Below are 15,143 nucleotides of genomic sequence, written 5' to 3'. Positions count from 1 at the left end.
GCATTCCTCCGGTCCCTTCAGCAGCCTCTGTCACATCCCCCTCTCCCACACACTCCTCCCCTGGGCAGGGGCACCAGCCAGGGACCTGCACCCACCCCGCCCCACCGCCCGCCCCGATGCTGCAGCCCCCCCGGCCACGTCCTGCAGCAAATCTCCCTCGCTTTGGCCTCCCGCTCTCACAACAGGGCCTTGGGCCCCGCGTGGGGCTGAGGATTGGGGCTCGGGGAAAGGGGAAGCCACGTCCAGCCATGAAACCGCCTCTGAAGCAGGGCCCTGAAGGAAACCAGGGCATCTGGTAGCACTGGCAAAATAGAGAACCTCCACAACAGCTGGGAGAGGGCTGTCCAGGCTCTTTTCCAGTAATAAACGACTGGGGCATCCCAGGAGGGCACCTGCGCTCTGCGTCCTCCTCGAGGTGCCCGGGGAGAGTCCGCAGAGGTCCTGCTTCACTTCAGCAGCAAACAGCAATTACAGAAGTCGTCGGGCAGCTCATCTGCAGGGGCTCTGAGTCCTTCCACTCCACGGGGGCCCTCGCCTCAGGGGCCTCTCAGCAGCTTTAGCAGAGGCAACCGGCACTAGAGGAGAGCAGAGAGGTGAGCAGGAATGAACGGAAAGGAGGAAGAAAGGCAGCACAGCCCTGACCGGCGGTTGCTCCAGGAAACACGTCCTGTGACGAGACATTTCAGACTCGTCATTAGAGCAACACGCAGGGCCACTTCACAGCTGGCCTAGGAGTAGGGCCAGCACCAGCAAGCAGCCAGGCAATACAGTGCTTGCAAGAAAAGACACCAAGACCTTAATTTTAAATACTCCTTTATGTGCATATAAAAGGATGCTTTCCAAAGCACAACAAAACCAAGGTTTAAACATTAGTGCAATTTTTCAAGGTCTATGCAACACAGTGTTTACATTGGTTTGGAACAGAAGATGTGGACACCAAGACACTGAAGACCTTAACTCCAGCTTGACTAACCAGGGGGAGGGAAAGAAGCGTTGAGAAAGGTACTTTACTAGACATTATTAACTGCTAAATATCTCTTGTCCTTTCCTAATTCCTGGACTAGCTATGGCTACTTAAAGAAAACATCAGTATTGCTTAGATTACTTCTTTCCAAGTAAATGTATATTGTCAAAAATAGAATACCTGTGTACCCTTTTTTAAGGAAGAAAAAGCATTCAGTTAGGTGAATATTTATTCTCAGTGAATATTTCTTAATCCACTAAAACACAGTTGCTTCAAAAGAATCTGCTGCCTGATACACCTGGAGTAAAAGACTCTAGTAATTAGCCTCAAATGTGTATTATTGCCACAAAACAGTCCTGCTTCAGAGCGGTTATTCTTAATCTCAGAGTAAAAAGTTACTAATCAACAAGCCGTATCTCAGTCAGAAATTGCTTTGGCTTCTTTGGATCTGTATTACCCGTTTTACTGGAAATGGACCAAGATTATTCAGAGCGCTGATTAGAGTCAGCAGCGTTCAATGATTTCATCTCGTAATTTGATGCTCTTCCTAACTGCAATATCTGAGCCTCTTGCTTTCTACTGCCTCTCTAATAGCCATAGCCCAACAACGGGGCCTATACAAATCAAAAAAACCACTCTATTTACATTGCTCTGTCATGACATCTTACACGTGTACAGTTAAGCTATTCGTAGCTTTTTTTTGTTTGACATGAATAAAGGTAACATCAAAAGGATACTTCTTCTCACCGTCCTTCCTGCACTCCCTAAAGAAGCTGAAGCTCCAACTCTGCTGTTGTGAACGGTAGGACAAATGCATCAGGTCCATCAGCTGGGTGAATATTTGAAGCGCGTCCATGAAAGTCTCTGCGCTCTGAAGAACGAGGGTGAAGGGACCCATTCGACGCAGCTAGCGACACTCCTGTTCCCCCTTTCACTAGAACATCCTGAAGTACCAGGATGGAGAAATGCCAGCATCCTGCTGAGACCTACTCATGTCCCACTGCCACCCCCACCTCCCACACCACTGAGAGAGGAAACAAGCAATCATAGCTTACAAATACAAAACCAGCACTATCGCCGCAGCAGCAGAAGGCTTCAAAACCCAAGAGGTCGTCAAAGGAAGCAGAGGCCCAAAGAACACAGCCGGACAAAGCTGTCCAGCAGCAGCTTGTCCAGAAGACTCCCTGCTCGTCCTGCACCTAGCATGGCACTGCCTTAGAAAGAACACCTGGTACAGACCTACGTCTTGTGAGAAGAAATCTTAGCTGACTGCCTAAGTGCGTAATACTGTAAAGCAGCACCACAATCAGGAAGCAACGCTTACTGCCCATTAAACAGGACTATTCCCCTTTTCCACTTGCACCAGGTACAGCGCCCAATGAAGAAGGTAAGGTGCTGGGGACGGACAAAATTAAAGGACAGGCCTCACTTAAGGGCATGCCACATTCAAGACGACGCAAAATTCACCCTTCCAAGCCTACCGAAAAGGGGGACTCCAACCCTGCCAAGCAGAGCTGAACCCAGCCCTCAAGTCTAAGAGGGCTTTAGTTGTGAAGACAGACCCATGCTGTCACTCAGGCAGACGACTCTCAGACTAGAGCACAGATGGCACAGCACCCTCAACTACTCACTGTGAGCGTATTCGTCTTGTTCTAAGGGCTGCTGCAATTATACTTCAGTTGACTCAGGAGGGTATGAATTTCTCTAGACAGTTGGTAAAGAATACTGGATGTTAACAACTTTTTTTAAATATGGTTGACAAAAAAACAAGACACTTTGCAAATAAAGTGACACCAGTCTTTTGTGATGTGGTGAAACCCCCCACCAGCCACAGTTCAGCTACCAATCCCGATTTCATCTTCCCAGACACACAACCTGGATTTACTGTAGCTTATACATCTTTCTCCCTACCAGCAAGCAACCTTTGCTGCCAAGGAGCAGCATTAATCTGCCTAGCACAATTCCTTCCGAATGACTATATTTGAAAACAAGGAAGCTTGACCTTTATGCAAAAGATTGTATAACCAAACTGGAAATGAAGGGGTTCCTTCCCACCTACCCACTCTCCACAAGTAAAAGCGGTATACAAAACTCCAGACTTTTAAAACATAGCCCAGGTTTTTGAATTAACACAATAGCTTTTTTTCTTAAACAGGGGGGAAAAAAAAGAGAAGAAAAGACAGCTTATTTGGCTTTAGTATATTCCATATCTCAGAAGAAATTTTTCCTTCGTGTATATACGCACAAATATATATATATCTCTCACTTGAGATGTGATAGCCTGTCTTGTCATACAACTAGTCCTGAAATTACTACAATTTTTTTTAATAGATGCAAACATTTTCTTGCTTCTGGAATTGTACTCTTGTATTCTGAAGACTAGCATTTTTGAAACATAGTGCCAATCTTTTAAAATTATTTTTAAAAGAGCCCAGCAAAAATGCCCAATATTGCCAGTTTCCTGAAGTACTTTTTTGCATAACATTTTCCCATATCAAAAGTCAACTTGTCAGCCCAAACGCATTAAATAAAGTTAAATATATTGTGCCAATTTTTATATTTACAATATATTCTGAAGGCAAATATAAATCTTTTAAATTGTGCTTTTAAATACATACTGCAGTTATGAAATCTATTTCTATTTGGAAAGCTATGTGCTACTTTTTAGATACCACTGATCAGATTAATCACTTCTCTATAGGTTCTGGTGTTGAATTCGCCGTTGCCCACCATTCTAACCTCTTCTTTCATCTAGCAGTTAAAGTGGAAGCTACAAAATATTTAAGGACACTTTAGCATACAAGATTTCCTCGTGATTTAATCAATCAGATGTTGCACCAGGTACTTTAACAGTGAGATTCCTTCTGGTATTGGTGACATGACGTTGCTGCGCTAGGAAGGAGCGTCCGGGACCATCTCTGCAGGCACCACTACTGCCAACCAGTCTAGCTTCCATACCTAGCTTCTGGAGAGCTATGCTCTGTAAATAAATTAGGTAATTTTACACTAAAGCAAAACTACAGAGAGAAAGAAAACAAAACAAACCCCCAGAATTGCCAGTAATCTTCCACCTGCAAGCCTCATATTTACTTAATACATAGTATTATATCTTAGTACACAGTTTCTTTTATTGTATTTCTAATACAGCCTTACATTACTACAAGAAGTATGCACTAATGCAGAAGAATCCAAGATTCATTCATTATACTATCTGTTAAGTTTAGGTTACTGTAAAGTTGCTTCTTCATTAACTATGCAGCTATTAACCATTTCATTTTACTTTCATTGTTTGATTTCCTATTCCAGCCTTCCTTTATGAAATCCTATTTAAATCTTGCTTTGAATCAAGATGAACAACTTTCTCAAGTCCTTTTCAAACTAATCAAATGCCAAAAGTTCTAACAGTCTTTACAAGACTTTATTGTAAGATGAGAAGATGGCATTAGCTTCGTTTCACAAATACTGTGCTAAAGACATGTTGCATCTAAAGCAGCAATCTAGAAGCCTTTCAAACCACAACCTCATTGTCTCATGCCCAAGAACCCCGACACTAACAAATGCCTATGGAATATTCAGGAATTTAACTTACTAAATCTAGATGGAAGTTTATTATGTCAAATGGTACATTACTAACACAGAAGTCACAGTCTGTATCAAATTTTAAGTCTGTGTTCCACAGCACAGGAAGACAAACAGAAAAGACAATTAACTATTTTGTAAAGTTGTTTTGTTACATTAAAATAGTTTCCCTTTAACCTGCTTTCAGGTATGTTGATGCTGACATTTCCCAAGATATCTCAGCTTGGGATGAGCTCACAGGATTGGAAGTTCCAGCCAGAATGCCCAGAAGTTTGATAACAAAACCAGTCAATTAGCAAGTAGAAGAAAAAGTGATCTCATTTTAAATTGGGAGTCCCAGGCTTTGTTCCTTTCCTCAGTACAGTATTTTTAGGCATGAGGTTAGGCTAGCCTGCAAATTGGATATTCCTGGCAAAGTTACAGCTAAAGTACTGGCTTTCTCCTCTAAGCACCAATTTATAGCGAATCTAAAAGAAAACTGAGATGTAGAACTGTCACATTTAGTGAAACGTGTTGTTCTGATTTTCTAAGACGCCAACAATGAATTTTTGACTCACCTTGTTATACCATGCAGTTACAATTAGCTTTTCCTCATAATCACGTAACTTAGCAAGCTTGCATTCAGCCTACAAAGAGACAGAATAGAGAAAACAAGCTCAGTTAAAACACAGGAATAATCTGCCTGAACTTAGTGCAGTTCATACAGCAGAAATACTTAAATATGCAGAATAACTAGAAGGCCGAAAGCATAAATAAAGATACAACCACAAATGATTGTGACAGAAGTTATAGGCTGCCACAAGACGATAAACTTTGTCATAGAGGTTACAATACCACTTAAAAAAGTATGTACTTTGAGGAAACAAAACATCTGCATCAAAGTCCAGTGTTTATCAGAAAGTCTGTAAGTAATAGTAGTTAGTTAAAGTTAAATTAGTTAAATTTAGTAGTTAGTTCACTTAGAAGTCAAAGACAAGTATACATCCCTACTGGCTGAATATTCTAGTCATACTGCTAAATTACTATTACATAGTGTACTACTAAATAATACTGCAAACATGTAAACAAAAATTTGAGGCCACAGCATTTGCAAAGTCAGACCTCTAAAGTATACTAAAACTGTGTTGAGGAATTTTGTATTTGCTCAGTTAACTATTCTAACCAGTCCTGTCAATACTGTTACAAAACTGAATGTAGCAATCTCCAATTTTTTGGTCCATGAACCAATGTCAGCATTCCCCCTCAGGGGGGCATAGCCAACTAGATATTACTGAATTAATAGGTTTTACTCTTGTATATGGTTTCAAGAACTCCAGTATATGAAGCAACCGATAGTATAGCTATAGTACACTAAACAAGTCACTGCCAAAATACCTAGCCCATCATATAAAGTTACATTATTACGGAAAAAGGTCAGACCCTGCAGTTCCGTAAAGTTACTGTAAGGCAGTAAAACTATTGGTCTTGAACAGTGTTTCATGTGCAGCTTTTCATAGGTTTTAGAAAGGATCCTAATTAAATTATTCAAATTGTACATTAAAAAGAACAGAAGTTTACTTTTCAGTAGTGACAGACACTAGAATAAAACGTAAATTAAGCTAAGCTAAAAATCTCTAGGATTGATGGCCTGTGCAGTTGTCAACTGACGGCAGTATTTGAAGGGTACTGGATCATCAGGTAAAAAAAATAACTCGACAGTGTTTAATATCTGAAATAGCAGAACATATTTGAAGTTTTTAATAACACACAAAATTTTACCTCCAATGCTTCAACTTTTCTATCTTTCTCTGTTATCTGTTTTCTGAGCAACATAATTTCTGCTGATGCTGGATTTAGCTTGGGGTCTAACGTTTTTATCACCTGTACAAGAAAAAAACGAATGCATTACAAACGAGGTTTGATTCTCAGTAGCTTTGCATCTCATTTGATCACAGGGGAAACACGAAAGCAGGCTGAACACGTGCCATGCAAGCAAGATGAAGACCACACTGTTATCCAGCAAGACAGAAGGCATCGAATGCTATAGAAGAATCAGTAATGGGTCTCATGCTTTAGCCTGAGCCCTATTCTCTCACACACTTAAGAACCACCCGGAACCAGGAAATTTGACCTAAAAATGCAACATGCAACTACTACTTTTATATTCGGAATGAAAGGAAAAGTCCATCTCTTTAAACAACTTATGAAGGAGGAATGTATATGCTCGGAAACATGCCACTCACATTTCTTGCTTTCTCAAGGTACATTTTATATCTTTCTTCCATTGCTTTCATATCTTCATCTTTTTTACGCAAAGCTGCTTCCAGCTCTCCAATTTTCTGGGCTATTTAGAGAAATAATTAAGAAAAGACAAAAAACTAAAATACAAGAGGTACTGCAAGGCTTCAGTGCACTCTTGATTTCATCCACTAATCAACTTTTCAGATCCTAAACAGCTTCCCATGCAAGGTCATACTTTTTTTTTTCCCGGTAATACCCTAAGTTCCCACCCAACCCCCCGAATTCCCATTTTGCAGGGTGCTGTTCAAAAACAAAACAAAAAAAGATGCACCAACCACCTCTGCCAATCCCCCATTATTATGGCTTTTAACATGGCATGTATCTGAAATTGCATGGGAAGTTTAACAATTTAACAATTAAAATTTAACAATTTTTTCTTGTTTCAGGTTTAAAGCCACGTTCAAGTAGAAAGCCTTATCTAGACAAGTAATTGGCTACAGGAATCATTTCAGAAGAAAAATAATGTAGCCTCATGAAGAAACTTACAGTTCTGATTAACATCAGGCTGGAGTTCTGCAAGAAGAGCCTCTTTCTTCTCTAACTCCTCATGAACTTCATTCAACCTTTCCCTACAAACCAAAAACTTGATCTAGGGATTAAGCTTATACATAATTCCACACAGCACTAAGATCTGAAAGCTTAAACTTGACAGTAGAAAGTTATTTAAAAACAAACAAACCTCTCCATTTGATCATGCAATTCTTTCATGTTTAAATGAGATTATTAGCATGTATTTTTGAAGAACTAAAGAAAAAAGAAGTTGCAACTTCCCAATTGAGTCTCACTTACCTAAGACTAGAAGCAAAAGAAAGTGAGCAGCTAAAAAACCCTAGCTACATCTGCTGAAAGGATAGAAGTATTTCAGAAGTTAAAATGGGTTCCGAGTCTAGTAAGAGTGACGGTTATAACCATGATAACCTGATATTGAATCAGAACAGTTAAAATGCCAGTGGCGACGAAGAGACAGTTGAAACCTACTCCTATTAAAAGATAATTGTAATCAGAGTAGACAAAATTGAACTTAATACTTAACTCACTACATGCATGGTTCTCAAGACAGTGACTTGGAAAAAACAAGAGAGACTAATCACTATGAAGATTTAGGCAATTTCTGTGCTACAACATGTTGAATTATTTAGTATAAATAAGTTATTGTAGATGCATGTGCCTTACTTACATATGTGCTGCCAATTTCTGCTTCAGGTTGCTAGACTATGAAAGAAAAAGTTCAGTCAGTTTTATTTCAGTGTTTCATCCCGTGCAATATTAAACGCACTTTTGCAAACAGGAGCCCAGAATACTTAAAACAGCTAAACTAAATACATATATCTTCAGTGTGAAAAAAACAGCATTTCTTTATGCATTGCCATAACTGCATTCGTATCTTTTGCACTACACAGATACCAATCCCAGCATCCTTTATTTTTAACAATATTCTTCTCATTATAGCATCACTTAGTCATAAAACCAGAAATTTTAAAAAAGGAAAGCAAAAGGTAGAAGAATTATATTTCCTTAGGGAGAGGGGTGGGGGGGAGGGGGGGAAACAGTCACAACAGGAGCTTTTCAATCAAAATGCAGTTGATATGGGGTCTTCTGGATCCCAAGATTACAGTGAGTGGACTCATTTGCTCTGAATACCGTTGAGCCACATCTGCCAAGACTGTACTATCTAAACTGAGGAAAATGATTTCAGGCAGGAGAGAAAGCTTCTAGAACACAATAAACAGTCTCAACTGTTCACGAACATTGCTTGTCATGTCTTTTGAAAGTTGCTATTGTTGTTTTCATCCAAAAGGAGCGCCTGAGCTTGCTGGCTTATCTTAATATTGCAAAAACAGTGGGTTTTAACCCAATAAAATAAGGCACCAAAACAGCATCCCTCCCTCTTAGTGATTATCAGCACTAAATACTGAAAAAAAGGAGACACACAAAGAGCTTGATGCTACACTGAAGGATTTTAAACAAAATTGGCAGGGTGTCTTCAAGTTCAAGGAGTCTGAGCTTTCACTTACTCCTTCGGTCTTGGATCCCTGCTCCTGTAATGTCTTTTGCAGATCCTCAATCTGTTGCTGTAACTCTCCAATACGTTCTTCATTTAGCCTTTCAGGGAGAAAAGTCAGTTATCATCCATCTTCTAAATAGGTCACGACACACAGTAAGATTTTTCTTCTTCATGCCTGGATGATAATTTTTCAGAGGGCTTTACTCAACAGGACTTAAGCCACAAAGAAGCTGATTTCAAATGCTTGCAGTTTGACCTGAACTGCCGCAACAAGGATTTGGAAGCTTTATTAAACATTTCTTTAAAAAAAGACCTAGAATCATTTCAAGTTTTGAGCAAGCTCAACTACTCCTATAATTCTCATATCTTAACAGATTGCTTTCAGCAGTCATTAACTGATAGAGAAATTCAGACCGCATGTCAGCATTATGACAACACGATTTGTTTGCAGTTTTAGAAGTAGAATACTTTTAACAGGCAGATACCTGTTCCTGGCCTACCAAGAATCATGTGTTAAATGACTCATTCTTTAGAGGAGCTAAGAGGGTCCTCTAAACAACACTTTCTTCACAGCACACTAGACAGAGCTACCACATTTCACCACAACAGGTTTAAACTATTTTCTTTGTTTAATGCTTCATAACCCTTTCCTGTTTCTAATGCTTGAGTTGGTTAAGAAGAGGACAACTGGCTTACTGCAGTGTTATACTGAAGATGCAAGCCATACTGCCTCTCTGAAGGCCCAGAAGTTATATTTTGCTAGATTTTAAAGTGCTGTTTCACCCATTACCTTTTTTCAGTTTCTAGTTCATTCACTGTCCGGTGCTTTTGTTCCAGCTGTTCCTGGAGCTCTGTAATACGTTCATTTTCTGATCCTTCCTGTTGCAATAGAAGCATCTTGTTTTCATGCTGCAGCCGAATAAACATTTCTCTAAATCAAAACAATAAAAGAGTTATTGTTAATTAAGAAAAAAGTGACTTCGAGTAAGAGGAAATATTCAGATTCCCTCCCCTCACCCCCAAAGTGAGCAAAACAAGTTTTCCTTAAAACTGTAGTTAGGGGAACAATTCAGTTTTTTATTAAAAGGAAATTTACAATTCTCAAGCAACACAATTTTTTTTTTTGAAGAGAGATGAACAAAGTTATAAATTAAGTCACTCCAAACACAAATTTTATTGTGTCTGTGCTTTACTCCACCAGACTTTCAGAGCAGTATTAGCTAGCCTTTAGTTACTTTTAGTTACTTAGTATTATTTATTCCATCTGCCAGCAACAAGATGAGAACTGTTTAGCTCCTTACAGACAATCTTGCAGGCCAAACTCTACCTAAAGCAATTTGATGTGTCTTTAATAAAAGAATGCAACACGGTTATCGTTGGGGAAATACTTAAGAGAAACAGAGAGCCCTTTAGTAAACATCATGGAGGGAAAGAAAGAATTGGGATATAAAGTCATATTGCCAAAAATACAGAACTTTCATAAAGACAATTAACATGAAACCCCACCACCACCAAAATCCCCAAAGAAACCCAACTTTTTTGTCTTACCTATATTCCACTGGCAGAATTTCAGCAGCAAGATTATCATGACTTTTAACATGAGATGTATCTGAAATTGCATGGGAAGTTAAATTTAACAAGCTTCTAGATACCTAGTAACAGGTTAAAAAGCCTCTGCAGATAAAGCAATACCTGTTTGGCTTAAGTGATCCTGTTGCATCTGTGAACACCGGAGCTCTTCATTAGTCTCTTTTAAAGCATCACACTGTACAATCAGTCTCTAAGAACATATATTTGAGGTAGAAATAAATCATATTGCACCACAATAAGACCAAACAACATTGATCAGAAGTACAGAATCTATTGCTAACAATTTTTTTTTAAAGCACTACAACTTCATTTGTATGGTAGCACTAGTTCTGAGATATTTTCCTCAAGGCAAATTCGATTTGCAGATCATCTGTGTTACTTATTTATCCAAGTTACTTATTTACTATGTGTTCAAGTAAACTCTCATTCAAGAGACTTACCTCTTTTTCTTTGATTAAAGCTTCATGTTTTTCCTCAAGTCGCTTCATTTCAAATGCTAGCTTATCAGCTCTTTTTGATTCTTCAGACAGTTTGTTATGAAGCTCCTGGACCTTTTCATAGAGGTACACAGAGACAATATTCAGCACATCAATGTTTCAAGATGTAGCTTTAAAAGCTATGTTAACCTTCACTCCTGCCCAGTTCAGCCAAAATGAACAACTGGTCTTCAAGGTTTTTTTTTGCTGTTGTTAATTAAGATGCAACGGTCTTTTTGGATGATTTACAAAGCTCAAGAATTTTTCGTTATTGCAGCAGTTAAATGCTTTACAGTTGAAATAAATATAAGGCCTACTCTTTAAAATTAATTTTTCTGAAGAAAGTTAAGAATATTACAAGCAAAACATGTCAGTAACAGCTGAACACCCTCTGTCAGGCACACAAGTTACCTCAATTAAAAAAAAAAAAAAAAAAAAAAAGACGACAAAAAACCCACACAACTCTAAACAATGGATGATCAATCAGTTGAGAAGGAAGCTACAGGTAAGCTTACTAGCTTAATAAAAGGAGGAAACAGTCAAAGACACAGGTTAAGTCCAAGGGCTGTTAAGCACCTCAATTTTTCAGTGAAACATAATTAAAGTGTCTGTATCTAGGAAAGAAATATCTGAGAAAAATTAACATCTTAAGGATAGATGTAGCCCTACCTGTCTTTTGTACGTTTCTAGTTGGGCACGTGCTGCATTGGCTTTCTTTAGTTCTTCCTCTAGACTGACTGTATTGTGCATATACATCATGTTGGTTTCCTGCAAAGATTTCACTTGTCTGCGAAAGTCATTCAGATCCTGTAGCTTTTTACGGTACACTTCAACAGTTGATTCCAGCTTACTTGCCTTATCTGCAATAGTCCTTCAAGGATAGACAGGAGTTAGAGAAGAAAAAGCATGTTTCTTCAAAAGATTAAAGTCAGATTCTGCTTTCATACACATTCAAGCTATTTACAAAGGCAGATGCATATACCTAAGAGCAGAATTAAATTCTTACTGCTTTATTTTTAACTACAGAATCATGTAAACTAAAATTATGCAAAGATTGTTTTTAAAAGCAAAATCACTGAAGGGTTTAAGTGAGAGCAAGACTGACAGTATATGCCAGAAGTACCATGAGGGTTAATATATCAAATATCTCTAGGGAATTCTGCAGGGTGAAAGGTAAACGCACCACCACATCCTGTGCTAAATATTCATCTCAAAACACTGGTACCTGGCAAGGACAGACATGCAGATGCTCTCATTACAGGGTTACACATAATTAGTATATAATTACACTATGAAAGCGATCATTAGCAGATATGACCAAGGATTACAAACTCATCATTAAAAAAAATATATACATACATATGTGGTCAGAAAATATATTGATCCAAATGTAAGAGTTAGCCATGTTTAATATTTGACATCTCATGCCCCTAGAAGCTAGTATAAGAAAATTCCAGAAGAAAGTCTTCTGTAGTTAAAATTTGTTTAGATGTTCTCTGTACAGTGGTTCCTTAGTAAGACCTGAAACTGCTTTTATTCCATGTTTTATTTATAGTATCTTATTAACAGCAGACCTGGTTTTGCAATAGGATTTGCTCTGGGTATTTCTTCAGTGTTTCTCTGGTACTCTGCCGAGTTTACAGAGCTGGAGTTTTATGTTAAATTCTCAAAATCATGGATTTCATCTTCATTTTGATTATCATGTAGTTAGCCTAGGATCTAGTCTAGAATGCTAGACTAGATTACTAAAATTACATCAAGGTTCAAGCTGCGTATTTATTTTTCTGCATGTGAAGAGACAGCCCCTTGCCCCCCCAGATTTCCTCTTAATAAAATCCACATACATACGCACACCAAAATCCTAATCCTTGTAGAACTTAATTTTTCCAGCCCACATGAAGCGAAGCAACTTCTGTATTCATTAATGCTGCTTCACAGAATATTTCTGAACTCCAATTTTTATACAGACATTAGTGGTCATGTCTGTAAACTGGTATTTCATCTGTGCTTTGTCAAAGGCTCATTCTCCAATGCTCTTTTTTGATCTTGTTCAGGTAAGATTTATCCTCAAAAGTAATGCCTCAGAAAAATTCTTACAGAGCCCTTGATTTAATCATTAAATCTTGCCAACATAAAAAAACCCTACATCTGTTACCTAAGAACATCAATTTCATCCTTCAGGGCTCTAGATTCTTCTGCCAAAGAGGTTAGTTCATCGTTTCTATGTTGCAGTTCAATCAATTGTTTCTCTAGATCTTCGCAATGGACACGATAATCATCTTTTGCAGCTTCAAGCCTACCAGATCAAAAATAAGAAGTTTGTTAAAAACACATTTGTATTGCACATTCTGCTCATATGATGATCCATTTAGTGCTATTAAAAACAAACTACGATTGATTGAAGGCGCCACAAAATGAAAACGGTGCATGCACAGAATGACATTTTATTGTCTACTTGTTACTTTGGACTTTCTGCTTTCCATCACATTTTTAAAAATATCAAATGGTCATACTATGACAACTACAAAATAGTTTTTATTATAAATAATACTCCATTTTTCCTTCTGAATGCTAGGACTATCCTTAAAACAAGTTAGATTAAAACAGTAGTAGAAAGCTTTTAGAGTACCAAGGGAATTGAGATGGAAAATCCTGGAAGAGTATCAGAAATTCTTAGAATACAGTTAGCATAACAAATAAGGGATTTTTGGAAGAGGAAAAATAAACTCTTTCATACCTGAAGTTTTCTTCTTGCAGTTGTTCCAGCTGCAACTGCGCATGAAAATATTTTTTCGCAACCATAGTATTTGGATCATCAAGAGAGTCATCTAATTGCTCTAACCTGTCATTCATAACCTCATTTTCTGACATCAAGCTGTTTTTTTCATCCTGAAGGGCAGCCACCTAGTACAGATATAACAGCGTAAACATTATAAGACCTGTCCAATCGGAAAGAACTGAAGCAAGACTGTGATACCTCAAATTAGTTTATGAAAAAGATTGAGAAATTTTAGAAAGTAATTTACATAGCACACTTGAGCATACAGGTGCTTTAGAGTATGAAAGCTATGAAGCACTAAAGAAAACGTTTTTCTGAAAAGATAAATTTTTAAAACTGAAACCATGGTAAAGGCATACAATATGATATGGAGAGAAACTGATATTTTCATTAATAAAAGAATACCATGGACGCCATACAAAAACTTTAAGTAGCGGTGTGAAGGTACTCTCCATCTTGCTTGTACTTAACAATAAAAAGCAGGATGGCACTGGCTAGCACACTAACACAGTACTGCCGTGCGCTCAGCAGTGGATGGTTGCGCAAGAAGCGGTTCCAGGCGCCATAAGCTAGTAAGCACACACGCAAAAGAAAAAACCTAGACAGCTTCGTACAGAGCATGCATTTTTTGCAACAATCAAACAAGTTCGATATTGAAAAGTGTTCACAGCTAAGCAAATGAGAATACAACACTGTACTAAAACAGTAAGTATATTAACAGCCATAAAATGGGGAAGGATTAAAAGGATAGAACCTTTAAAGTTTTTCTAGTGAAAGCTGTTGTGTTAATATTAACATCCTGTCAAACATAAGAGCATGTAGCATGTGTTAGTTAACTGGCATTTAAACAGGAACAATGCGCTTTTTTGGGTTATGTTTTCCTAAATCATAAAGAAAACCTACCTTTCTTATATTCTTGGAAAATATCAAGGAAGACTGAGACCTTACAAGTGAATTTATTAAGAATTAGTTTAAATGAGAAGTGTCAGTCAATATTATGGCTTCAATAAATAAATAAAAAAACATATCATTGTGATATAATTAAATAAAACATCAGATTTAACCTAAATGATTCAACATTAAGAAACAGCTTGCTTGCAATCATAATTTAAAAGTCTATCAATCGAGCAGATGTAAGAAACAGACCAGTAATTCCTGTATCACTGCACTGGATGCTGGCTTTCTAGGTCCACTCCTTTTTAAATACAAATGTCAACTTACTATATACATGCACATACACATACCAGCAAGTAAAGAGTGTAAGACTTCCTGTTCAAGGCTCAGCCACTCCCTAAACATACACAACACTCACATTTTTAGAATAACGATAAGAACACCCGTCTCCAGCTTCAAAAAAAAAAAAAAAAAAAAAAAACAAAACAAAAACAAAAAAAACCCACAAATTTTTCCATAGTTGAAGTTAAGCTTCTATCTTTATTTTAGTTCCTTCCTGATGGCTTTCTCAGCTAT

At 37.9% G+C, this 15,143-nt stretch overlaps 1 protein-coding gene across 1 annotated transcript in view; it reads right to left on the bottom strand.

Moving 5' to 3' along the window:
• Positions 1 to 796: 796 nt before the first annotated feature.
• Positions 797 to 15,143, bottom strand: part of HOOK1 (hook microtubule tethering protein 1) — a 30,994-nt gene continuing 16,647 nt past the window's right edge. The window contains exons 9-22 of the mRNA XM_026105066.2: positions 13,632 to 13,798; positions 13,050 to 13,190; positions 11,564 to 11,765; positions 10,859 to 10,969; positions 10,521 to 10,608; positions 10,377 to 10,437; positions 9,619 to 9,759; positions 8,839 to 8,926; positions 8,001 to 8,035; positions 7,310 to 7,392; positions 6,766 to 6,866; positions 6,302 to 6,403; positions 5,101 to 5,169; positions 797 to 3,944 (exon numbers count right to left, since the gene is read on the bottom strand). Coding sequence (XP_025960851.2) covers positions 3,786 to 3,944; positions 5,101 to 5,169; positions 6,302 to 6,403; positions 6,766 to 6,866; positions 7,310 to 7,392; positions 8,001 to 8,035; positions 8,839 to 8,926; positions 9,619 to 9,759; positions 10,377 to 10,437; positions 10,521 to 10,608; positions 10,859 to 10,969; positions 11,564 to 11,765; positions 13,050 to 13,190; positions 13,632 to 13,798 — 1,548 coding nt within the window. The 3' untranslated portion in view covers positions 797 to 3,785. The remainder of the gene's footprint in view (positions 3,945 to 5,100; positions 5,170 to 6,301; positions 6,404 to 6,765; positions 6,867 to 7,309; positions 7,393 to 8,000; positions 8,036 to 8,838; positions 8,927 to 9,618; positions 9,760 to 10,376; positions 10,438 to 10,520; positions 10,609 to 10,858; positions 10,970 to 11,563; positions 11,766 to 13,049; positions 13,191 to 13,631; positions 13,799 to 15,143) is intronic.

Source organism: Dromaius novaehollandiae, chromosome 8 (assembly GCF_036370855.1).
Source record: "Dromaius novaehollandiae isolate bDroNov1 chromosome 8, bDroNov1.hap1, whole genome shotgun sequence".
NCBI classification, from domain to species: domain Eukaryota; kingdom Metazoa; phylum Chordata; class Aves; order Casuariiformes; family Dromaiidae; genus Dromaius; species Dromaius novaehollandiae.
Note: the sequence above shows the minus strand (reverse complement) of the source record. Positions and strands in the feature narration are given on the sequence as shown.